The 26,751-nt window shown below is 34.7% G+C and overlaps 2 protein-coding genes across 7 annotated transcripts in view; one reads left to right on the plus strand and one right to left on the minus strand.

Annotated features, from left to right (window-relative positions):
* pde1ca (phosphodiesterase 1C, calmodulin-dependent a) overlaps positions 1-24,090 on the plus strand; it is a 69,883-nt gene extending 45,793 nt beyond the window's left edge. The window contains exons 4-18 of one of the 4 annotated variants that reach the window (XM_043226608.1): positions 1,774-1,887; positions 3,299-3,481; positions 3,793-3,859; positions 7,853-7,969; positions 8,313-8,453; positions 9,575-9,675; positions 9,765-9,893; positions 10,563-10,664; positions 10,835-10,955; positions 13,821-13,902; positions 13,989-14,109; positions 14,811-14,983; positions 16,461-16,805; positions 18,311-18,367; positions 19,931-23,425. In XM_043226608.1, coding sequence (XP_043082543.1) covers positions 1,774-1,887; positions 3,299-3,481; positions 3,793-3,859; positions 7,853-7,969; positions 8,313-8,453; positions 9,575-9,675; positions 9,765-9,893; positions 10,563-10,664; positions 10,835-10,955; positions 13,821-13,902; positions 13,989-14,109; positions 14,811-14,983; positions 16,461-16,805; positions 18,311-18,367; positions 19,931-20,013 — 1,936 coding nt within the window. In that variant the 3' untranslated portion in view covers positions 20,014-23,425. Of the gene's footprint in view, positions 1-1,773; positions 1,888-3,298; positions 3,482-3,792; positions 3,860-7,852; positions 7,970-8,312; positions 8,454-9,574; positions 9,676-9,764; positions 9,894-10,562; positions 10,665-10,834; positions 10,956-13,820; positions 13,903-13,988; positions 14,110-14,810; positions 14,984-16,460; positions 16,806-18,310; positions 18,368-19,930; positions 23,426-23,525 lie in introns of those variants that run through there. The other 3 variants (XM_043226607.1, XM_043226609.1, XM_043226610.1) reach the window with 3 other exon arrangements.
* Positions 24,091-25,097: 1,007 nt separating this feature from the next.
* ppp1r17 (protein phosphatase 1 regulatory subunit 17) lies at positions 25,098-26,751 on the minus strand. Of its 3 annotated transcripts, none has more exons than XM_043226783.1 (3): positions 26,547-26,751; positions 25,664-25,748; positions 25,098-25,461 (listed from the first exon to the last, which is right to left on the minus strand). In XM_043226783.1, exons 2-3 carry the CDS (start codon positions 25,731-25,733, stop codon positions 25,184-25,186), a joined length of 348 nt encoding a protein of 115 aa, XP_043082718.1. In that variant the 5' UTR covers positions 25,734-25,748; positions 26,547-26,751; the 3' UTR covers positions 25,098-25,183. The 3 variants fall into 3 exon arrangements, with proteins under 3 accessions (XP_043082718.1, XP_043082717.1, XP_043082716.1); XM_043226782.1 differs by lacking the exon at positions 26,547-26,751 and having other exon boundaries at positions 25,098-25,254; positions 25,339-25,461; positions 25,664-26,062; XM_043226781.1 differs by lacking the exon at positions 26,547-26,751 and having other exon boundaries at positions 25,664-26,062.

Genomic DNA, 26,751 nt, shown 5'->3' on the forward strand with positions numbered 1-26,751 from the left:
CCGACCGCTTGAAGATAGAGGACAAGAGATCGCTGAGAGGAGGGTCACGAGTTGTCAGTTTTTGTAGAAATGGCTTAAATACGCATCTACCGCCGCTTTCAAGATTCGTTCATATTTATTTTAAATTCCATTTTTTATCAGTATCACAGCTTGGTTCATTTTTATGTCTTTTCACAATGCTGATTTCCCTAATTCTCAATAATGAATGCTTCAATGTAATTTTCAATATTTACTCAGTGTATCATGAGACATTATTTTACGGTTACACCTAATTAGCATTCGTATTACTACAATATTAGCCATTTATTAGTGCTAATTAAGCACATATTTATGCCTTATCCTGCATGACCTTATTCTACATCTCTAATCCTACCCAATACCTCAACTAATTATTAATAAGCGGCATATTAAGAATTGGGGGGAAAGTCGTAGCTAATAGCTAACAAGTGCAACTTTATTCACAAAAAAAAAAAAAAAACTATTTTCCGAAATATCATAAAGTTTACACAGAACTGTCAATTTAAAGAAATTGTCCACCCAGTAATTTTAATTCTGCTGTCACTTATCTTCATTTGGAAGCCCATTTACACCACTGAATAAAAAAAGATCTCTCTCTCTCGATATTTTCTCGAATTGTAAGATACAAAAATTGTTTATTTCTCACAAATGCAAATTTATATCTCTCAGTTGTTGCTATATAACTCCTGATAGCGAGTTGCTGAGAAATAAAGTCAATATAAAAAAAAGAATAATAATTACCAGTTTTGGTTCCAATGAACTTTCGTTGTAGTATTTTTCATACATTAAAGACAGTGGTAACTGAAAGAATTCTCCTAAATGTGTTTTTTTTTTTGTAATGTCTTCTCACATCTTGCGAAATATCTTCTCATACCTTTCCACAGTCGATTTCATGATTTCGCTCCGTCTCATCCCTGCATGCTGCTCTGGCTCGCTCGGTCCAGTCATTTGGGATGGGAATTGGGTCAAACGTGCTTCCTGTGTTCTCCATTCATGCAAACACGCACCCCATCACCCAGACCCATGCAGAAAAATCTGTCTGCTGCACACACCTGGGACATTTGGCCTTTTGATTTGGCCCTCCGTCCACATGACTGAAGATTGTAGTTCACTTCAGAGATCCTGTGTGTGGCTCATAAACAAAACAGTGACCCAGACCGTTCACTGAATTATGGAGACTTGATGTTGCTAATATTTAGGAGGGGATCAGTGGAAATCCGAAGGGAAAAAGATGCTTCTTAAAAGTTTTAAAATGGGACAGACTGTATTTTAGAACTGGACTTAATATCCAAGACTGAAACTATGTTTAATACACATTGGGTCTGCTCAGATAACAGCTGAACGCTTTGTCAAAATCAACACAGAATGGATCAGTTTATTTCTCAGTAGTGAAAAGAATCTAAGATGGACAACAACACAGAGTGCTTTTATCATCTTGAGCAATAAAGATGATGGATGAATCTGTCATTTGGCAGCCACAAACCACCCCACAAACGTACAGCGCACATATTGGGCTTCAAAGTGACTTTTTAAGGAAACTTTAACTTGAGTCAAACAACTTTTGTTTTAAGCAATTATGTTTCCTTCGAAAATGCCAATTGTTTGTTAGTTTAGCACGGCAGAATTGAATCCACAACTCCACAATTTTATTTTATTGTTTTCCTTTTCTCCGCTCTTCTATTTATTAAAGACAAACGAAAAACCAGCCCATTAAATCCGAATACAACTTTTTCATAATCGACTTTTTCATTTCAGGCTGAGATGTTTGGTGAAACAGTTGGAGAGAGGTGAGGCTTCTGTTGTCGACTTGAAGAAGAACCTAGAATACGCCGCGTCTGTTTTGGAATCTGTCTACATTGAAGAAACAAGGTGAGCACAACACATAGCATTTCTCTTAGTCTTGGCACATATTAAGTCAACAAATCTTGGGTCAAAAGTATATGTTGTGCCTAGAGTGTCTTTAATCTTTAAAGCTGCTCGTAAACCTCTGTTTGAAATAAAAATGCAAATGGAAGAGGGATTGCATTTGTTCTGTAATGCTGTCTCCTCATTGCCATGAGTATGTGATGTGTTTTTATTCAGTTGTTTAGACTGAAAGAGTCTGAAATGTGCCACGCATCACTTGAAATGCTAATGCATCATTCACTTACCCTTGTGTTTTTCCAAACCCGTTTAATTTACATTTTTGTTGAATCTACCTATTTGTTTTTTGTGCACGTAAAAATAGTGACTGGAGCTTTTAAGCTTCAAAATGGAATATAGTTATAGCCCATACAAGATTGTGTGCCATATTGTGTTTCCCATATCATACCTTTTTTAGAAGAACAGACTTTTGTTAACTAACATTAACTAACAGAATGTCTTAACTCTTAACAGACTAATTGACTGCCTATGATCAACTTTGATCAACAATGTGACATGTGACAAACAAGGACATAATTATTGGATATCTAATTTATGAAGTCATAATTATGTAAAAGTCTAATAATTGACCGTCATAATTCGTAATATAATTATGACTGTTGCTATTACTTTTTTCTCATGTCAGTTACAATGTTGTCACAATTAAGACTTTTTATTTCATATTTATAGTGGTCAATTTTGACTTTTTGTCATACTTTTGAAATCCTATTTTTATGTATCAGAAATATCATTTTGTAAGTCAGTTTCATCTGTCACGATAATGCCTTATCTCATAATTTTGACTTTGCTCAATTTTGACTGTAATTTTGCATTATATCTCATTATAATAATCATAATTTTGACTTTTTTGTATCAGAATTATCATTTAGCATGTCAGCTGTCACAATTATGTCTTTATCTCATAATTCAGACTTTTCTCAATTTTGACTTTTTGTCATGAATGTCAGTTTTGACTTGGTCACAACTATGACTTCATCTCATAATTTGTCGAGTTTCATCTTATCGCATAATTATATAGAATTTTGACTTTTTCCTTGAATAATGATATCGTCAGTTATGTTTTTTTTAAAGCATTCATTTTTGCAGTGGAGACGGTTTTTTCATTCTGAAGTTATGTTTAGGTGATCAGATATGTTGGTTTGTATTTCCCTTGTCTTTGAACTGGAATCGTATATTTTTATCTTTTTCTTGCAATCACTTTTGCTCAGAGGGGTTTTGGCTGAAATTTCATCTGATGTGATCGAAAGTGACATGACTTACCCATTTAGTGTCTTCAGACAGCAGTCGTGTCTTATGTGAGTGTGTGTGTGTGTGTGTGTGTGTGTGTGTGTGTGTGTGTGTGCGTTTGTTCCTTCAGGCGGTTGGTGGATACAGAAGATGAGCTCAGTGACATCCAGTCCGACTCCGTTCCCTCAGAAGTGCGCGACTGGCTGGCGTCAACTTTCACACGTCAGATGGGGCTGATGTTGAGACGGTCGGAGGAGAAGCCGAGATTTCGCAGCATCGTGCACGCGGTGCAAGCAGGCATATTTGTGGAAAGGTGTGTGAGGATTTCTCCAAAGCTGACGGTATAAAGCAAACAAATTTAAACCCTAAAGGCGTCCCACTGGTAATAGATGGAAACCTTCAAAGTACTGATACATTTTAAGCAGGGCCCGGCTCATAGATCGATCAGGACTGTGACCTGTGACCCTGCTGTGCATTTCCTGTCTAGTCTCATATTTCCAGTACTGCGTGCACCTAAAATATAAATGTTAAAGTACATCTAGAGTGAAACAAGGGATTTCCCCCCTTTTTTATTTCTCAGAAGCTCTCACACACTGACAGGAGTGTGTTATCTCTTTCTGACAGGATGTACCGACGGACCTCCAACATGGTGGGGCTGAGCTATCCGCCCAGCGTGATCACGGCCTTGAAGGTAAATGAACGAGCCAATCAGATTCTAGGTTGTGACCTCAAATGCTCATGTGCGCAAACACACGCACAACCTGGTCACAGCATGAATGCAAAACGTGTGAATGCGACACATTTTGAATGCACAATAGCTTATGCGAGAAGAAACAAGGGGGAGATGGCAAAATCAAACCGTCTCCAGGCAAACAGCCCTGTTTAATTAACCGAAGTGCACAATTGATCTATCCCTCGGCCAGCTGGGTTACCTGGCACACACACGCTTTAGACAGGACAGAGATTTTAGCCTCTGTTTCGCATTGTTGTCCAATAAAATTTCACACAAAGGCACAAAATCAGTCAAAGTAGCCAAAAATACATTGCGTGGGTCAAAATTAGCTACTTTTCTTTTATGCCACACATCATTAGGATATTAAAGGAACTCTCGACTTTTTTTGGAAATAGGCTCATTCTCCAAGAGTTAAAAAGTTGAGTTTTACCAGTTTGGAAATTATTCAGCTGATATCCGAGCCTGGCGATAGCACTTTTAGTATAGCTTAGCATAAATTATTGAGTCCATTTAAAATATGCCATAAAGGTTTTTTGTAAATGTACTACGGTAAACATATTAAAATGTATTTTTTGATTAGCAATATGCATTGGTAAGAGGCAATTTTTTCAGTATTTCGATTTTTTTGCACTCTCAGATTCTAGATTTGTAATAAACTGTATCTTGGTCTATTATTGTCTTGCAGAGACAATAATAAAAATGCAAAGCCTATTTATTCAGCTTTCATGTGATGTTTAAATCTTAATTTAAGAGATCTGTTTTTGTTGAGCGAAGATGCAAGGTGACAAAGACATTTCTTTTAAACATTGTTCCAACGATCATGTCGCACTGATGCTAAAAAAATTTCAGCTTTGCATCACAAGAATAAATCACAATCTAAAATCGAATCAAATAGAAAGCAGGTATTTTATATTGTAATCATTTTTCACAAAATTGCTGTTTTTGATTAAATAAATGCAGCTTTTGTGTCCATGAGACTTCTGTCCGAAACCTAAGAAAAACTCACCAACCTCAAAACTTTTGAATGCTGGAGTATTAGGCAAATGCAAAATATGCTGATTTTAATCCTTTTCTCCACATGAAATTATAGTCCAAATTATACATCCAGCTATCCGCTGTGATTCGATCACGAATGCCATTTCAGAGCTGTTATCAGCCGCATCTCTTCTCCTATCAGCTTCTCATTCATTTTTTGATTTCAACTATTTGTGGCAGGAAGGCTTAGCTTTACTCCTTTTTGTCATTTCAGTCATAAATCTACAATCTTTTAAAATATTCTTTTGTTCTGTTGCCTATTCTTAAAATTCTGGCCGTCTGCACTAAAAGTGATCGTCAGAGATGTTCTTGTGCAAGGCTGTGTTTGGAATATCATATCCTATTTTACTTTAGTAACCTTTTCACTGTGTCAAATGAACCGGAAGTGTGCAATTTGGTCACTCCAGATGTAAAATAAAAATTACATTTAATTAAATTACATTACACTAAATTACATTCGTAAGCAAAACATACCTTTACCTATGTGTTGCGTTAAATATATCAATTTTTTTTTTTAAACATGCAGCTTTTGTAAACTTCCAGCCTCGTTTAAATTCTGCATGCACATACACAGCACAAACCTTTTTTTCTGAGGTGTGTGGATGAAAGTCAGATGAACGGAATAATGTGGTGTCCTAGTGGTTAAGCCTCAAGACTGCTTTGACAACGGGTGAAGGTTCAAACTTTTCAAATGGAATAGAGATCTCCTGCGGTCCCTTGTAACTCTTGTGCCCTTGACTGAGTCAATTTGCTTCTCATTGCTTTATGTGCAGGTAAATGTGTAAAGTGTCTGCTAGGTGAGAAGAATAAGTAACGGAATACTAATACAGAATACTTTGATAATGTTCTTATCAAAGAATAGCAGTAATTTGCAGGCTCTGTCCACCTAATCTTAATAGAACATGAAGTTAATAAGCTGAAACTAATGACTGCTTGTTTTATAAAGAGTTTTTAATCCTTTCAGCTTTTCCGGACCTCATTTATAAAGATGTCACCTGTTTTATTGTTTTTGAAAAAAGTCTCTTATGCACACCAAAACTGCATTTATGTGATCAGAAATACTGTGAAATATTATTATAGCTACACAATATTTTAAAATTTAATTTATTTATGTGATGCAAACGGAATAGTTTAGCATCATTTTGGCTTCAGTGTCTCATCATTTTAATATCCCCATTTACCGCTTAATAAACAGCATTTAATTGAAATATATGAATCTCATATTTCAAAAAATAAATATATATATTTGGTTTTTTGTATTAGAAATATTTACTGTTATTTCGGATCAAAATATCTCATATAAAATATCTTTGTAAAATAATAAAAGTAACTGTTTAAGAAGAAAAATCTTATTTAGCCACAACTATACAATACAGTTTCACTATAGTGCATTTAAAAAAAATATAATAATAATAATATTTGATCATATTAATGTTGCTAAAATAAATTATCAGTGTAAATTAATGTTTACACCTTCATAAGTCTGTTTAGGAATATTTTTATGTCTGTTTATACATCCAATTTTAGCATAGGATCAAAAATTTTTAGGGTCAAATCTGACTGCAAGTGTGTTTTATAAATGAGGCAGCAGGTTTGTACTGGATGTCCTGGTGGTTTTACAGCAGGATTTTGGCCTCTCTCTTGATTTCACAGCACTCGGTGAATCTGCATATATATCTCCACATACAGCCTAAAGCTATTGAAAGCTCTCAGCCGTGACTGAGACGGAGTGCAGGACAAATATTCCAATCTGAGGATGTGAATATTTAATGCAGCATTTTGCAAATGTTCATTGCAACCAACTAATCAAACCTACATAGAACTTTGTTTGAAAGTGAAGAGATGAAATAACGGAGGGTCAAACTTAGAGCGGATGGAGGAGAGAGAACACATAAACCACAGGCGGCCATAACGGAGACCAAATCTTCTGTATTATTACTGATGTTCATTTCATGACTCCGGATTGAAATGTACAAGGATAGAATCACACGTCGTTCATCACAGACCCTGTTTATAAGGTTTGAAAGTAATTTATACACTATAAAAAAAAAGAAATGAGGCAGGTATTACCACATTATGCAAACGCAGCAATTTCAGGACTGAACATCTTATCACGTTTATAGGCATCATAAAGTAAAGTCTCAGTTGCTCTTTCATAGCTCTCAAGATGCTAAGAGATGAAGGAAGTTACAAAAAGTTGTACTCTATACACTACTATTGAAAAGTAGTGTCAAAAGAATTTTTCTTGAATTGAATTTAGACTTATGCAGAAATAACGCATTCAGTTTATCAAAAAGAAGTATTCTTCTATTTCAAATAAATGCTGTTTAACCTTGTCTTCACAGAAAAAAAAATTAGAAATTTATTCTAATAGAATATTTGTTCATTTAAACTGAAATATTAGTATTTTATTATAATATCAGTTAAATAAATTCAGGATCGTTCAATTAAAAAAAAACAAAAAACTTACTAACCCCAAACTTTTTGAATTGTAATATAGTAGTGCTGTCTAATAATTAATTAATATTAATCACAACCAAAATAAGCATTATTTTTGTTTGCATAATATATGTGTCTATATTTATGTATGTTTAAATATATATACACACTCATGCATGTTTATGTTTCAGAAGAATATACTTTGTATATTTAATATATAAAGTTTGTTTATATATTAAATATATTATAATACAATTGTTTCAATATAAATATATATTTACATGTAAATATTTTCAAAATCTATACTGTATTTATATATACATAATAAATATGCACAGGACACGCATTTATATTACGCAAACAAAACCTTTTATTTTGAATGCGATTAACCCTTTGACTGCACTATATTATTGATATTTCATGTTACTGCGGTATATTGACATTAATGGTAAAGATGTCTTTTTGTTGTTTATCTAGCATGTGGACACGTGGTCATTTGACGTCTTCACACTGAATGATGCCAGTGGAGATCATGCACTGAAATTTATTTTTTATGAACTTCTTACCAGATATGACATAATCAATCGCTTTAAGGTAAGACGCTCTCTCTTTCCTTTTATTTAAAAATAAAATTTACCTTCCAGTGAGTTCCTCAGGGATATCTCTCAAGACATCATTAATAGGAAAATGTAAATGTAAATGTAAAGCAGAAATATATTTTATTATTATCTAGTTTTTATTTTATTTTTTGCACTATTTCCAGTTTTCCATGTACTAATTTTAACTAATATGAGAAATACTGCCAATTGTATTTTTGATATTTACCAACATGGCATACGCTATGTGTTTAGACTCAACCATCCATCATAATGACATTTGATAACAAAGTCCAGATGATCATCCCCGGATGGCCGGGTGACACTGTATGTCTCCTCAGATCCCTGTTTCGGCTCTGGTGTCTTTTGTGGAGGCCTTGGAGGTGGGCTACACTAAGCACAGAAACCCATACCACAACCTAATCCACGCCGCAGACGTCACCCAGACAGTGCACTACCTCCTGCTCAAGACCGGCATGGTTGTAAGTCCATGGGTGCTAATCCTCCGCAAAAAAATGGTGTCCTAGACCCTGTGAATTCCAGCAACGGTCTCGCCTTTGGGGATTTGTGTATGTTTATGTGTGCTTGGATAAAATAATCACGAACATCGAGTCCCCTCGGTTGTTTATTATTGTTATTCCTACTGAAGCGAGCCGGCGAAGTATGTTTTATTAAGCCTGACAGTGCACTTGAGGTATTTATTGAGGTGGAGGTTCTTGGAATGGAAGTAGGTGCAATGGTCCGCTCTGGTTTGTATACCAATCAATAGAAAGTTAATCTCCCTCGACGCCTCAAAACACGCTCCTGTCACTCCCGCCGTGGGCTCATTAACCTCTCTGTGATGTGTGGACATCACTCTGGCACGCTGACAAATTATTTGCCCCTTAGCATTTACACCACTGATGATTTCTTTTTGTCTTGTTGTCATTCTGGCACCTTGGTGATTTAGTGTTAATGTAAGATAATGTTATGCACTGAAGAATAAATGTGGCGAAGAATGTACTGAACTAATATAATTTCATTTCCTTCACGCTTATGGTGGTGTTTGGAGTGGGGGTTTTTTTGCACATTTTTGCTACTGTTCTTGTGCTAAATTTTTTTCTCCCAACCGACGTGAACTAATAGTGAATCAGAAGTTTAAAGGAGACCAAGATAAGATTGACTGCTGAATGAATGAGTCTTTTAAGATGGTTGTTTTTAGTAAATCAGAAATATAAGTCTAATGTCTGGATGGACGATTCATATAAGTTGGTTCTTTTTAGTGAATCAAATAAATGCAGGAAAGCCAAGATATACTAGATATACTAGGTGACCATTGTGGTCTGATTTCTGAACAAATAACTCTTTAGAGAATCAGATGGATAGACAATGACAATGAGTTTGATTCCAACTTCTATGACTCTTTCAAAGAACTTGTTTGAATCAGTCTTTGATACTGTCCTGTATCATTTACAGCATTAGCAGAAAGAGACACTATCTTACTTGTTGGCCATTATAACAGCAATATACCCCAAAGAATGAACCAACTGCATCAAAACACTTAATCGAAAGTGGGATTTCTCTTGCTGCTATAGCATTTCTCTTGTTATCTCACTTCTTCCAGCACTGGTTAACCGAGTTGGAGATCTTTGCCATGCTGTTCGCTGCTGCTGTGCACGATTACGAACATACCGGCACCACCAACAACTTCCACATACAGACCAGGTACTATTGCTATGAAACACCGTTATCAGTGCAGTTCAGCAAACCCAATACATCAATGGCCTTTAATAGAACCAACGTGTGTTTTACAGATCCGACACAGCTATACTGTACAATGACCGTGCCGTACAGGAAAACCACCATGTCAGCGCTGCATATCGTCTCCTGCAGGAAGATGATGAAATGAACATCCTCTACAACTTGTCAAAAGATGACTGGAGGTTAGAAACGTGTTGCAAACCGCAAAAACTCATAGTAGCCCAATCAGTAATCTTAGTTTTAAATTAGAAACTAAACTGCTTAAAATTTATTTTCTAGTCCTGGTGCTTTTATAGAAAAAAGTTGTATATAATTTATATTTAAAATATATACTTAATAATGTAAAATATATATATATATATATATATATATATATATATATATATATATATATATATATTAATAATTAATATAATTAATATAAGTGTGTATATATAATTTTTTCTTTTTTTCCTTTTACATTTGGTACTGTATATTTTCTTCTGCATTTTAAAATAATACTTTTAGATGTATAAAGCTACAGACATAAAACTATGACTGTCAGTATGGATTAAATATTATTAGTTGTTCTTATGATATCTGGCAAGGATGACCAGAAGAAAGCAATTTTGTCAGTTTAACACATTTTATTATTTGTATTTGGTTGCATTTTTTTACACAGACCCCCTGGATGACCGCGGTTTAAAAACCTTCTTCATAATTAATAAGTAACTAATATGTTATTAGTTATTAGTGTAATATTATATGGAGAATAAACCCAAGAACCTCGTACATCATGATAGGTTCTTGATAAGAAGACTGAATGTAACCTGTTTTAAAGTCAATATTGAAAAGGTCTTTTTCTCTCAAAGAGAATTGCGGGCTCTGGTGGTCGAGATGGTCCTGGCCACTGACATGTCCTGTCACTTCCAGCAGATTAAAGCCATGAAGAACTTCCTCCAGCAGCCAGAAGCGTAAGTGCGATCGCACACATCAGGGTAACCAGGAGGAGGGGCTTTAGCTGATCACACACTGTTCACGCAAAAACATTTCTGCATCTACAGATATTCATATCCACATAATGAGAGGTTGGACAGAGTGATTATAACAGCTCTGAGGGGCTGAACATCTCTGTCCTCTGCAGGATTGATAAACCCAAGGCCTTATCCCTGTTACTGCACACCGCTGACATCAGCCACCCTGCCAAAAACTGGAACATGCACCACCGCTGGACCACCTCACTGCTGGAGGAGTTCTTCAGACAGGTCAGTGTCTTATCATAGTTACAGAAGCATGTACAGCTCATCTAAGTTGTTTCTGGGTTATACTTCATATTTCATGAAGTCAAAAGAAAGAAACATGAAATTCTGTAATTTGCCTGAAGGAAACAAAAAAAGCCATATAATATATATCTTGATTTTTATTTTTAATTAAGAATTGTAAAATAATATTGATAATAATAAAGGCTATTTAATAATTAATACATTATTATTTTATATTATATATATATATATATATATATATATATATATATATATATATATATATATATATATATTTATTTTTTTTATATATTTATTTTTATATATATATTTTTTTATAATTATTCATATATTCATGGGTTGAAGTTGAAAAAGTCATATTTTTCCTTGATTTACAAAATTTAAAATGTCATTGTGTAACAATCTTGTCAAATTAATTTATGACTAATTTATGACTAAACCCTAAATACTAATTAGAACTACTATTTTTTTTAATTTGCCATTATCCTAGGTTTTACCCATTTGTCAGTAAGATTTTTGTACTCATTTTACTCATACAGTAAAATTGAATATGCTTCCTTATTTTATATGTACAAGTTAGAATAAGAATGTTGTTTGAATTTTTACATAAATATTGTGCTACACTAAATGACAATGTAACAATTTTAATAATGAGTTAGTACATGTTAGTACATGTTAAATTAACATTAAGATTAATATATGCTTTAGAACTATTTTCATTGTTAGTTTAACTAATTTAGTTTAACTAGTTTAGTTAAAAAATGGGACCTTATTGTGAAGTGTTATAAAAAGACACAAAAATAAATAATTAAAATAATACAAAATATTTTAATATTTATACATACTGTGGACTTCATGCATGCATGTTTAAAAATTAATAACAAATAAAAGAACAAATAAAAATAAAAAATTTAATTATAAATCATCATAATGAAATGTTTATTTATTTATTATTTATTTATCAAGGTATTACAAATTTGAGAATAGGCTGATGTGAAAAAAGATGATTTCTTATTTTTCCTTTCTGATTCGATTAGAATAAATGCTGAATAATTTATACATAGACTAGAGTAAATGTATGTAAACAAAATGGGATATACAGCTGTCGTCGAGAATATCCTGTTTACCAGCTACCAAATAAGAGCCTCAAACAAATCTCCGATTTGAATTTCATTCACCGAAAACCTTGCAAATCCACCCTAGCTCTTTCTAGGAAGTGCTCATCATTGCAGCAGCCCAATACCATGTAAACACAACTCTGTTTCCCAGTGGGCCTATAAAAACCCTGAGCACCATGACTCCCGGAAATTGTGTTCACAGTCAGAACGCAGATTGAGGTTTTGAGAAAGCTCTTGCTATTTTTGTGGGCAATATGCATCAGACGGGGCGTGAATTGTCTGTGCGTCTGTGGGTTATTTAGCATTTCAAGCCTGTAATGTCCACTGTAAAAATCCCATTAATCCCCTCTAAACATCCATTTCCCACATTCCAGCCTCAACGTTTGAATCTCCGCTGCTTCACTCTATGCCATCAGCTTTAGTATCTCTATGAAGTCTCTCACAATTGCTTTCCAGGACGTTTTCTTTCTTGTATGATTGAATAAATAATGAAGTAGAGCTCAATTTTCTTGCTAAATGAAAACGGATCTAATTCTGATCCAAACACAGTGTGTTTTTAAGAGATGCGTATCTGCTCATAGTGCCAAACCAATTAACTTTCCATTGTCTGATTTGATATCACACCGGCCCCATCTTGGTGTTCCTACAAGAGTGAAATTGAATCTTTGATTTATTGACATGTTTAAGCTAATAAATGAGCGGTTCGTCACAGGTAAATCACCCCCAGGAATTATAATTGCAATTTCAGGGTCAGGAATGAAATATCGCTCAGTGTTGTGCAGAAAATTAATGGTGACGGCGAAAAGTGCAATTGACAAAACATCCTGAGGAACGCAATATGTATAGGGTCCTACGTTGTTTAGAGGTCATAGCTGCATTATTCGGCCAAAAGGCAATCATAACAAAGATAATTATAGCTATTGTTTCTCATGATTATCTTTGGTGTTTTGTATATGAAGCGCTATGAACTGATTCAGAGAATAATGAGAATGCAGCTGAGCTGAACACAAGGGATTTCAGTTCTGTTGAAATGAACTGAAACCTAAACCAAATTCGTTTTGTCTGAATTGGTCAGCGATTAGAGGCCTCATATCATACGATATCTGAATTTCTCAATCTATTATAGAAACATTATGTGAGGTTTAGAGTTGAAAATGACAGTATTAGACTGTATCACGGTCACATTATATTTTGCTTTGTTTTGATTATTTATTTTTGTTGTTTTTTACCCAAAAGACAGTCCTTACTAAAAAATATAAATGAATGTAAAAAATAATGCAACTAAGTAACTTAGTATAATAAACTATTATACTTAAAATTGGCTAAACTTTTTTTGTCTTCAGTGCACTTTCATTGTGCAGAAATAGTGCTGAAGTCCAGCTAAAGATATACTGAAGTATATCTGGATTGTGTTAAAGTGGAGCTATTGCAGGTACACTTTAAAAATCTCACATTCAGAGACTGATATTATACATACAGTCCTATCAATAGTGATATTAAAACACATTTTAGGCATAATATCAAAAAATGTGCATTGTGAATAAAGCATTGTGTGTAAAGAAATACTCCAAATAAAGTAATTTATAGACGTCTTAAAGACTAAGCACCCAAAAAGCCCATTTAAAAGAGTTAGAGGTGAGAAATACACTATGACCCATTTAATAATCAGAAATCTTTACCTGAAAACTAATGCTTGTTGGTGTTGGTTGTCTTCTTCTTTCTGTTTTAGGGCGATAAGGAGGCAGAGCTTGGACTTCCTTTCTCTCCTCTATGTGACCGCAAGTCTACCATGGTGGCCCAGTCTCAGATCGGTGAGTGATCAAGTTTGCCTGTGAATCAATAGGATATGGTACACCCAAGTCCGTGTGTTATGATGCTCATTTCGCTTCCCTAACAGGTTTCATTGATTTCATCGTGGAGCCCACCTTCACTGTGCTGACAGACATGATTGAGAAAATCGTGACTCCGCTGATCGAAGAAGCCTCACCCTCGGGTTTGGCCGGATTCAGGCGGTCCAGGTGAGGAACAGCGTTGGTTTATTCAAATATTAAAGCTCCGTGTCGAACTGACCTCGTTTAAATGTTTGGGGTCATTGCAATTTTTTAAACAAATTAATCAGCATATTAGAATAATTTCTAAAGGATCACTGAAGAATAATGATGAAAACAGTTTTCATTTCAAAATACATGCAAATAGTACAATTGCTTTTACTGTATTTTGATCAAACAGATGCAACGTTGGTGAGCATGAGAGACTACTAACTTGACCTTACTAACTTCTGAACAGCTAACATTAAACATATTTATCGACTAGCCATTTTGACCTTGCATGCACGACAACTTGGGGACTCCCAAAACCAAAATACAAACCTTTCATTACCCATAATCGGGGAACTTTAAACTTGAATCTTTCCTTTAATAGCCTGCTACTTTAATTACACCTACTACTTTAATGCTTTTATGAGGTCATTCTGTGTGAACTGCCAAACATGCCTGGGTGTCAGGTGACTAATGTAGTATTTGGACGTGCACATCCTGTTTCTAGTCTAGGAAGCTCTTAGTGTCCTTCATTAGCCTGACAACTAATGACATTACACTTAAACGTGATGTACTTCCATATAATCTAAAGACAAACATTTACTGGAAGCTGAATGAAAGCCAATTCTGTCTGTGTGTGTGTGTGTGTGTGTGTGTGTGTGTGTGTGTGTGTGTTTGTGCAGTCTGAATAACATCCCGTCAGATGGTAAACGCTCTACTGTGAGAAGCACTGGTTCGGAGGGCGGCCCTTCCCTGAACTGCTCCGTAAACGCTGTCGATTTTAAGACCTTCAAAAGCACCTGGAATGAGGAAGTGCATAAAAACAGAGAAAAATGGAAAGCACAGGCAGCCAAAGGTATAATCGCGACCATATGCACTTTTAGCGAAATCAAGATGGTGTGTTGTACATTTTTAGTAATGCTTGCTCCTGTTGTTCATACCAAGGGCTACTGATTTAAACAAACCCATAAAATATTAATATTTGGCTTTTTGCTGTAGCTTATGCTGAACATAAATTAAAGATGCATCAAATAGTGATGTGCTGGTTGGACAATGAATCCAGGCCATATCTAGAGACCAGAAAATCATGAGAGTAATGACTTGGGGCAATATACAAAGCCATAGCAACGCCACAGAGCACCCTAGCAACCACGTAGAACGCCTTATCAATTGCATAGCAATACCCTGACAATCATTTACAATGCCTCAGTACGCACCACTCATCTCTTCAGAAACTGTAAAAATATAGCTTTCTTACAGGAATATAAATGAATTCAATAAAAGATTTAAGAGCTCAGGCTAAACAAATAAACAAAAACAAATCTTTATAACGTAAATCTAGATAAATCTCCATTTGGCACAGATTTTGTGGATGAAACATGTTGTAATATTAAATCACGATTGACTGTGTTAAGCTGCGGTCACATCAGACTTCCTTTTTCATTTATTTCTATTCATACTTGTGCAAATTCTAGAGAGCGGAAATGCAAGAATGTCAAGAGTTCGCTCTGATCTGGGAATTCAAACAGTGTTTAAATAAAATAGGATCTGAATGACAGACTTGGTTACATTTTATTTTGATATTCCACCGACATTAAGTAAATAGTAAATACGTGTCAACTAATTCTCAGTAATTTGAGTCTGCTAACTCTCAGAATGGACTGTTAGCTTATGTTTAAGGTTAGTGGAATAGGTTGATATATACTTGATATAAGTTTCTTATAGTCAGTATGTTGTGTGAATAAAATAAAGTCTTAGAAGTTATTAAGCAGACTCTAATGACTGCTACTAACATGTAGTTGCAAAGTTTCTTACTGTTAGTAGTTAAAGTAATGTCTAAAGCGGACAATAAAAGTATATGTTGCTGACTTTTTCCATGGAAATGAATACTTTTAGTTACCAAGGCCTTTTATGTTGTTTAAAAATTACAGTAGAGACATTTATAGTGTTAAAAGATTTCTGTTTTGAACATTCTATTCTGAAAAATTGTTCCCACAGAAATATTATTAAGCAGAACAACTTCTTTCAGCATTGATAATAAACAGAAATTATTATTTCTAAAGAGTAATGGTGCTGAAAATTCCACTTCACAGCAATAATTACAATTTTAAAATATATAAAAATAGAAAAGTAATTTTTTTGATAATAATAATATTTAACAGTGTAGCTGTTGATTTGTGATCAAATACATACAACATCGGTAAGCATTAGCAACCTCTTTCAGAGGCATTTCAAATTCTTACCCATATCCAGTATCCCATATTCATAATTTTTCATGCTTAAAGTGACCTCACTTTCACAGTGCCAGTACTGACTATATTTGTCTGTGTTAGATCTGGAAGAGAAGGCCAAACAGGAAGAGAACGAGGAGAAAGATAATAAAACTGACACAGACACGCAAAGCAGTGACGGCGATAATACTAAAAAAGAAGACAAGATCAACACAGACTCGAGTGTGAAATCTCAAGACAAACGGAAGGAAGGCACAAGACAAGAGAAGGATTCAAAGACAGATCGAGAAGCTACAGGCGATAACAACGAGCCCACAGAGCAACAGCCCAGAGAGGAAGAGGGTAATAAAGACCCAGGGGGGGTGAACGGGGCTCAAACCCCAGCGTCTGACTCCAAAGAGCCCGAGACCAGCAGCGACACGGACAACAGCCAGCGAGCACACAACGGTGAGGGTCAAAAACGTTTTTAAAATGTGATTTTATCCTGATATTCGGATATCAAGTTTATAACAATATGTGGTGCTTTTTTTGCCTGTCCTTTTTCCAAAACTATTTTTAATTATCTTAAACATCTATACTGACCAATACTTAAGCTTATCTTATGCTTGATATAAACTAGTGGTTGACCGATACGGGTTTTGATGATTTTAATATTTTTATCAGTATTGTTATTATTATTAACATTTGTATATTATGTCGTTAAATAATGTACGTGATGCAGACTAGTGGCAATGGCCGAAGCAAATAATGATATTTATATACTGGCTGGTTGTTAGCAGATGCCAAAAAATACACGCATAATTGAAAATATTAATTTAAATTAGTGCTGTCTAACGATTATTCGCTGTGTGCGTATACTGTGTATTTTTATTATGTATATTATGTAATATATACAAACAGATGCATGTATATATTTAAGAAAAACATGTTATGTTTATATATTAAATATTTATATATAATAATTAAATATAAGAATGTGAAAAATAAATATATAAACTTTTATTTGTAAAATATAAAATGTATATGTGTGTGTATTTAAATATACATAGTACATGTACATAAATTATTTAATTGAAACCCTTTATTTTGAATGCAGTTAATAGCGATTAATCTTTTGACAGCACCAAAAATTTTAATATGTAATTGCATTGTTATTTTTGTTATTATTAATATTTTTATTATTATTTAATAAATTAAATTTAAAAATTAAATTAATTTTAATATATTTCCTCAAAAGTATTTTAATATATTGTGCAATTGTAATTTCCACAATATTTCCTTAAAATGAATTTAGGAAATAAACAAAAAAAAACAATTGTGAACATAATAAGTTATCATACTATGCTAATAACATGGGCCAGCATATACAGATCTGTCACTAGCATACTACTAATCTTGCTTTACCACTTTTTCTCGCTTACTGTTGTATTTGTTGTAACCAAGCACTAACTATTACATGCTGGAAAGCAGGTGGCTTTGTTCGTCAATGTTTTTAGTATACTTTAGTATACACTAACTCTCAAGTGTTTTGTAGTGTACAGAGTGGTCCATGTTGTGTAGTGTGCTCTATAGTGTATACTGTACAATTTACAGTGTGCTGTGTGGTATATAGAGTGCGATGTAATGTATAGCATTTAATGTCCTCAAGCAAGCATACTAACTAGCGTATACCACTTATTAGTGCTCTACTCTGCAATGCATTGTGCTGTGTGCTGAATTCTGCGTTGTATATGCGTTTATGTTGTTGTCGGACATGTTTTACTAGAGCTAGAAATGATGGATACAACAAAGTTCACACTTTACACCACAAAGAACGGTTAAACGGTTAGCGTAGCAGACCTAATGGTTGTTTATGTTAGAAAAGCGCTCGTCTTTTCTTTTATTTGTTTGTCTGTCTGTTCGTTTGCCCCGAGTGGGCTCAGCTAGTGACCCGTTTCTTATCTGAATGTCAGGGAACGAGGAACTGAACTCACCTGACAGTGACGACAGTGAAAGCAAGAGATCGGACGGTAACTCCATCATCTCTTTTAACTGCATTACATAGCGGCTGAATGCTAATTTGCATACTCGCATACTACTTTGCAGCACCGTGTCCCAACCAAGTCTGTCCGCACTCAAAAATCACAGCAGGACCGATGTTTAACCAATGAGGTTGCACTGTGGGCGGGGCTAAGGAGATCATCACGACAGAAGCCTAAACTAAGATCGTTTCGGTTTTTGTCGTAGTTTGAACTGGCTGGGGGGAAAAAAAATATCCAATTTACATGAAAGAGATTTACTGAATTTTTCTTGTTTGGTTTACTGTGTTGTGCCTGGTTTGGACACGGTGCACAATAGTGACTGCAACATCATAAAACCGCACAATATAGGAAAAACTAGCAAAACTAAAGAAAATTTAGGGATGCATTCCTTCAAAATCTTTTGGAAGTAGTTTGATAACCGAACTTTGGCGTAGTTTATATTAGTATATTATGATATGGCACTCATGCTTTAGTATGTAAAATGGGATTCAGTCGCTATCAGCAGGAGAGCTACTTGAGGTTCATTTCCTCTCATCAGGACTATTAGCAGAAAAACCCATGGTGTTTTGATTTGACACCTTCACGCATTTTCTGTGACTTCTGCATTTCATCCAAAAATCAATCTGTTTACTAATTCTGTGTATTAATTGTTTGCTTGTGTTGTTCCAAACCTGTATGATTTTCTTTGAGGTACAATGTCCTGGATGCTTTTGTGCATACAGTGGGTTCTTGCTTTGAAAAAGGACAAAAAGGTAGTTTTGTTTGACATTTGAATTACAAATTAAGTTAAAATTATCCACAAAAAAAGCTTTCCCTCGCTGCACTAAAAAATCTGTTTTTTATTAAAATATTTTAAAACAAACTTTACAAAACTTCATAAAATATATGTTTTGTCTTTAATATAAATATATATAATTTTCGGTCAAAAACTTGTGAAATATTTTATTAAAATATTTTAAAAAGCATTACAATTTAATATAACTGTTTTATATTGTAATTTATTTTTTATTTATTTCATTCATGTGATGCAAAGCTGAATTTTTCAGCATCGCTACTTTAGTCTTCAGTGTCACATGACATGTATATAATATTTGATTCAAGGATATTTTAATTGTAAAATAAGACTGCGGTGCTTTCAAACATGCCGCATCAAGATCCATTTGCACAGATTTAGTGTCAAACCTCATCGATTCTCGCTTTTTGTCATCTTTTTGAGCTTTGACAGCCCTTTCCCACTTTACTTTTCTTCCCTTTTCCGCTTCCATTTACTTCTATGAAAGCAAAGCCAAGACATTCTATAAAAGTTTGTGTTCCACTAAAGAAAATCACGTGGGTTTGGATTAACATGACCAAACTTTCATCCTTAATTGAAGCATTCCAAACCAATCGTTATGAAACCTGCTCTGAGATATTGTATACTGTATACGCGGTTAGTTCATCCAGATTCCCTCCATCTGATTCTGATCGTAGCGTATCATTCCCCTGTCAGACATCAGTCAGAGCTGTGGAACAGGAGCTCTAAATGTGCCCAATATCTGCTCTCCTCTGCAGACTCAGAAGACGAGCACAGTAACTGTGGGATCTCTTCACTGGCAGACAGTGCAGCCGCTGCATCTGCGCCTGATGCAAACTAACAGCGCTCCAAATCCTGTACTATGCTGTCGCCTGGTGGTTACTTTTTATTATTCATCATTTCTTTTTTTTCTTTTGAGGACGTTTCGCATCCTAAAATCGGATCTTTTTGTTTCTGATGGAGCTTGTTTTTTTCAGTCCACGGATGTTCTCCGGGGTTTGTTTCAGAGATGCGCAAAAAACCGTTAGAGAACTAAGACTTTGGTCTTGCAAAGTCATACAAGGTGCCATGGTGGAAATGTGTCCCGCGTCGAGTGGATGGAGGCCAACCCCAGCTGATGTTCTTCCCTCGGGGACAACGCGACATCTGCCGACCTCTCGAGCGCCAAACCTGCACGGACAGCGAGAGGAGAACTTCAAAGAGCGCTCACGGATCCAGATCATCGCCGTTACCACCTCCAAAGAATGTCTGCAGAACTACTGTTTGTTCACCTCCTTATTTTTATTTGTGTCCTCCGATCTTGCTGTCGACTTGTTTTTTTGTTCTGTGTTGGTACAGATGCCGTACAGTTTCCATCGTGTGTGTTCTGTACATACGCTTTCGGAAGGTTCTTGATGTCGAACCGCGTCTTTGATTGAGTCTGATCTTTAGTTTAACGGCCCATAATCCTCCGCTGGTATACTTGCCACTGGCACTCAGCTCATAGAAGATTTTTTCAGGATGTTTTCATGTTATATTATTATATGTGTAAGCAGGATGTTGTGAAAATTAATACTTATACAGTGGGGTCCAAAAGTTGAAAATCTGGGGTTTTCTTGGTGGGAGGAAAAAAGATAATATGTCACCCTGGACGACAAAATCAGTCGTAAGTGTCAAGCTGATGCATGGTTTGTTAGGATCGGAAAATATTTGGTCACTATTTTAAATTCTGGAATCTGAGGGTGAGAAAATCCCCTTTAAAGTTGTCCGAATTAAGTTCTTAGCAATGCATATTACTAATCAACAGTGAAGTTTTAATATACCTAAATATATTAATGGAATATGATCTTTGCTTAGTATCCTCGTGATTTTTAGCAGAAAAGAAAATCATTTTGCAACTGTACCTCAGCAACTTACGACCGGTTTTGTGGCATAGTGTCACAATCATTAAAACACATTACGCGAGAAATGAGGAATCGCATCGTTGTATATTGTATATTGTAATTTAAACATTTTTAAAACGGATGCATTTTCTTTCGTTAGATAGCAAAAATTCTAAATTAGCCTGATTTTTGAACCCCACTACGCATATTGAAGGAATAATCTAGATGGGATATGAGATCTAGATGGGTTTGATTCTTCACAGGAACAGATTTGGAGAAGTTAAGCATCACCATTGGATCCTCTGAGGTGAATGGGTGCCGCGATAGTGAGAGTTCAAACATCCGATTAAAAACGTCACAATGATCCACTAGTAATCCGCGTTACTCCAAAACATGAATTACTATATTCTTGTGAAGTGAAAAGCTGCATGTTTGTAAGAATTAAATCCAGCATTTTCACGGCACCCATTCACTGCAGATGAATGAGTAACGGTAAATTTCTTCAAATCTGTTCAAATAACAAAACAAATTCATCTTACTTAGCCTGAGGGTTTTTTTTTTTTTAATGTGAACTCTTCCTTTAAAATGAATGAAGGATTATGTCTGATTTCTGTGTTATTATGAGTCAAAATCTGATGGGCCAATTAAACCTCTGCAAACGTCATAAGCTCTTTAAACCCTTAAAATGTAGTAAATGTAATTACTTTGACATTAGGTTATAGTTTGAATTTTCTTCTATTTTTGTATGTAATGTATATAAAAAGATTATATTATTTATGAAGTGTTTATAGGGGAATTTGGTATGAACAACTGAACAATGTAGATTAATTGTAGGAAGGTGTGCTATTCATGCAGTCTCTGAGAGAATGACGACAGATTAAAAGGAATCTTATTTTTTAATCTGCTGAAAGAAGAAACGGAACGATTAGGAAGCACGTTTTAGCACGAGCATCTTCCGTCGGGTGCTGCGTGATATTAATAAACTATAGTTCACTGTCCTAGCGAGGTATTTACGTCCCTGTCTGTGCCGCTCACCTTCTGAGAGTATAATGCACCCGTCCGTGTGAACCTTTCTGTAAACTTTCATACGTAAATTGTAAAAAGCAGAAAAAAAAAAAAAAAAAAAGGCCTCCTTGTAAATAGGCAGCAAAATTCTGTGTATATGTCTCGACTGCCTCAACCAAAGATTATTATAATGTCTGTACGTCATTTATCTGGAGGTCATTGCAAGCCATCATTCATGCATACTTCTTATGAGTCATTGGTTGGAAAGTGAGAAAGAACGATAAAAAAAAAAAAAAAAGAAGGAAGCATTGTTGCCTTAAATCTATTATTAATTACAGATCCTTGTGAATTATTCTGTTGACATTCATAGAATATTTTTGTTCATCTTCCTGTTTATTTGTCCTCTTCCGACTTGGTTCTGAGTCATTACACGTATTATTATTTTTTTTGTTATGTGCTTATGTCAAAAGTTTTCTTCATGTCTGAGAGATTTTTATTTTATGTTACTGAAGAGTTAAGTCGGGTGTGAATGTCAGCATGTTGCTCTCTCGTGCTGAATTTTGCAAAACCCGTTTGATCGGTCAGTACTGTGTGCCACGATGAAATATTACAATAATGATATAATTTTGTTCAGGTTTTTATTTTGGCCAGAGCCCCTCCCCTGCTGTTATATATCCGTAAGCGCAGAGTTAAAATATCACAAATACTGATTAACAAACTTCCTTGCTGGATGAAATGAGTGCATAATGAGTCACACACACTAGCTCTTTGACTATAACTGTGTTTTTAGAAATGTCTTGCCTCCCAAGTTCATTTTAAGCACATTTAGGCTCAGAATGTGATCGTTTAAGTGAAATGCTGTACATTTCTAGAACATCGAAGCTGATGAGTAAATATGGCACAGTGAGATTCTGCCTTAATATGTGTGTTTAGTTCTGCTTTGTAGTAACTGTCATGTATTGAGTACATATATGTGTTTGCCAGGAAACCTCGATGTCAAAAAAAATGTGTTTTTTTGGTTTGTTTGTATAAAAATCCTCATGTGCTACATATCTTCTCCGGCACTCAAACACAGACCAGTTTCTACTAGTAAAAGGAAAGGATCACATAGTGCTGTACAGCCATCTGTTGGCTATCTAGTGTACTGCAGTCAAACACACTTCGTTCTGTTTACCTTTTTTATTACTTCCAAAAGCATAATTTGTCATGAGATTGTTTTATTTTTTTTTTTTTTTTGTACGTTAATGTCCGTTTATGCATCCGTTACTTTTTTTATTTCAAAAAGAAAAAATCCAATCACAAGGCAGGTGTGGTCACGTGATCATGCTTGTTTCGATGCTCCTTAATTGCACTTTTGTGACAATAAATCTTTACTCAAAGGGCTCAGATGACGGGTTTGAGTCTTCATTTTGATATATTTCACCTAAGAATGTACACGGACTGCATTAACAGAATGGCTGTTAAGAATCTGCTCTGTTTTTTGCAGCTCCCACCCGCCGCAAATACCACCTGGTCAGATACAGTAAGAAACCCAGTTACTGTGCCAACTCCTACTTGCCCTCCCGCCCGCAGAAAGAGGACAGCAAACCCGCAGACCCCCGTAGCAAGGCCAGACACCTGCAGAGCATCTCTCTGAGACGGGGGAGGTGACCCCTTCTGTAGCGCGCGCACTGGATGAACGGAGTTGAGTGAAGCTATTTCAACCCAAAATCAATAGAAAAAGAAATTGTACTTTGCAGGAAGACGGTGCTTTGACAGTTTAGCAGTTTCGCTCAAGAGTGTACACAGAAGATAAATGAATAGATCAAATAATAAATATATATATATATTAGTGCTGCCAAATTGTCGCATCCAAAATAAGTTATTGTGTATGTATTTAAAAAAAAATATGTTTATATATTAAATATATTTATTTATAATTATTAGTATTTTAAATACTTATTTAAATATGTATATAGACATGTAAATGTGCCCATCGTGTAGCCTTATTTATGTATTATGAATATACACAAACAAAAAATGTTGTATACAATTGCGATTGTTTGACACCACTAATATATATATATATATATATATATATATATATATATATATATATATATATATATATATATATATATATATGTATATGTATATATAGTAGTACTTATTTTCTTATTTTCAATTGTGATGCATATTGCCTTGACACAGTACTTTTTTAATTGTATTCCAAAACCATTTTAATTATTATTTAGTCAACATAAATTAAACACATGCTACACTACAACAAATGCTTCCTTGATAATATATGAGTACTTTTAAAACACACACACACACACACACACACACACACACACACACACACATATATATATATATATATATATATATATATATATATATATATATATATATATATATATATATTAATATTCTTTTTTATTTGATTTTTTTTTTTTTATTGTAAAAAGAATTGGAGAGGTAAGACTGCTTTTTCTTAATTGTGTTTGTTTATTTATTTATTTATTGGTCATTCTTATGTTCAGTTGTGTTGCACATTGCCTTAATAATGTACATATTTAATTGTTCCCAATTCAAAAACAAAAATGTGTAATACAAATTAAAAAAACAAAGTACGTTAGCATTAAGGCACCATGATAGATGTTACCATGAAGTATGAAAGCTTTAAAAATAATCAGATTTTTATTTTTTTTCCACTTTATTTTCATAATGAGAATTAGGCAGCAATATCTCATAAACTGTGCAACATATATAATTTTCCTCTTTTGATTTTAGGGTCTTGAGATGTACCCAGTTAATGTAACCAGCTGTTCAAACGTAACGACTCTCTGAAACCCCTGTGCATGTACATCCTATGTTGAGCACCACTTTCAGAATTATTATAGTAGTTTTGCAGATGATTATCTAATTTAGATAAAGATCGTCTCAATATGACAAAAATAATTAAAACGCATGCACCATATTCACACTTTCCCAACCTTCATGCTTTGATGTTTTTGCATCGTTCCAAGTTGTGTTTCTACAGCATAACGCTCAAATGACGAAATGACGCGGAAAATATCTGCAAAACCTACATTTAATGAAGGCTCAGACGACGATCAAAAACAACACTGACGAGACTGAAAACAATGTTTTTAAAGACATCTACTTCTTCATCTCCTTCTCCTCATCCTCCTGATGAATCATTCGAGCCTCTGTCTTCATCAATCTCACGCCTGCAAAAAAAAAGAAAAGCGCAAAGACCTGAGACAAAGAGACTGATGGAGAGGGTGTGAGGACGACAGAAATCAGAGTCTTGCCTGGTATGAGCGGAGGGCTGTTGAGTACGGGAGTGTCTTTCCTGCGGGGTTTCTTCTGTCCCAGTTTGTCCTGCTGATGTTCCTCGGAGCTGTGCTTCTGATTGTCCATTTCAGGGTTCCCATCTGCAGGAGAACATTTGAGAGATGGGTTCAGAAAGTCAGCCAGATCGTCGCCATCTGGTACTCCTTTGTTACTCCCGCCGGACGCTGTTCACCCACGTTTTGACCCTTTTATTGTCATTACGTAGCTCTTGTACTCAGAAATAACATCGTGCGTGCAGATACACATGCTGAAATGAGGTGAAAAACAGGCTGCGGTACTCACAGAGATGTTCGTGCATGGTGAGTGTGTGTTCGGCTTTGTCTGAGAGTGACCTCACACAGTCAGTGGACATGCTCCTCACAGCAGTCTGTTCAGGTATCAGATAACAGCACACACACACACACACACACACACTCATATACATGACAAAGGCTCTGTCATATTTACTGGAAAGCATATTTACTGAACGTCTAAATGGTAGCAAACTGATTAAAAAAAAAAAAATAATAGCTTCTCACTTTGGGCTCTGGATTTTATATTATTATGGTTAATTATGTAACGTCAAAGCATGATACTTAAATGTGTTGCATTAATTAAAACGGGTTTAATTCTGTGTTTATATTCATTTAAAAAAACTTACATTTTAATTTGATTTGAATTTAATTTGTCAGTCAGCAAAAATAATACAAACAGCAATAAAAATGTTTTATGTTATTACTTTCTTGAGTTCTGATGAATTTTAATATAGCATTTTTTACATGTAAATATATATATATATATATATATATATATATATATATATATATATATATATATATATATATATATATATTTTTTTTTTTTTTTTTTTTTTTTTTGTAAGAATAAAATTCTGACCACACTAAGTATATACTGTAACAATATCTGATTTAACAATCTATTTAAAAATACTCATTTTATTTTATTAATCAATTACCATCTATCTGAAATAAATATATGAAAATATATCAATCTAATTTCAATAAGTAAAATAAAATTTGCTTTAGATTTTATGCATGCACTTACAATTAAAACATAGGCTACTACATCATAAAATAGCGCGTATGTATATACTGTGAACATGTTACTATATAAATATAATTTATTAATCATTTAAAGTAAATAATAAGAGAGAGAGAGGCCTTACCTCAGTGCAGCAGAGAGCTGGAGAGCGAGTGCAGGTCAGATCAAAGACAGGGGTTATGTACTTCAGGAGGAGGGGCCTCCTCTAATTCTGTCTCCATTAGAGCCTGTTGTCATGGTGATGGAGGCCCTTGTCATGTGTCAATCATCTCAGCTTCCATGAACGCACTTCATCAACGTTAATAAAACAACTTCAACACTTTTAGTAG

This window comes from Puntigrus tetrazona, chromosome 24 (assembly GCF_018831695.1).
Source record: "Puntigrus tetrazona isolate hp1 chromosome 24, ASM1883169v1, whole genome shotgun sequence".
Lineage (NCBI taxonomy): Eukaryota > Metazoa > Chordata > Actinopteri > Cypriniformes > Cyprinidae > Puntigrus > Puntigrus tetrazona.

Coding starts and splice junctions, on each gene's coding strand:
- ppp1r17 (XM_043226781.1), bottom strand. CDS start 25,838: ATGCTTTCCAGTAAATATGACAGAGCCTTTGTCATGTATATGAGTGTG. Junction 25,462..25,663: donor CACCATGCACGAACATCTCT/GTGAGTACCGCA, acceptor GTTCTCCTGCAG/ATGGGAACCCTGAAATGGAC.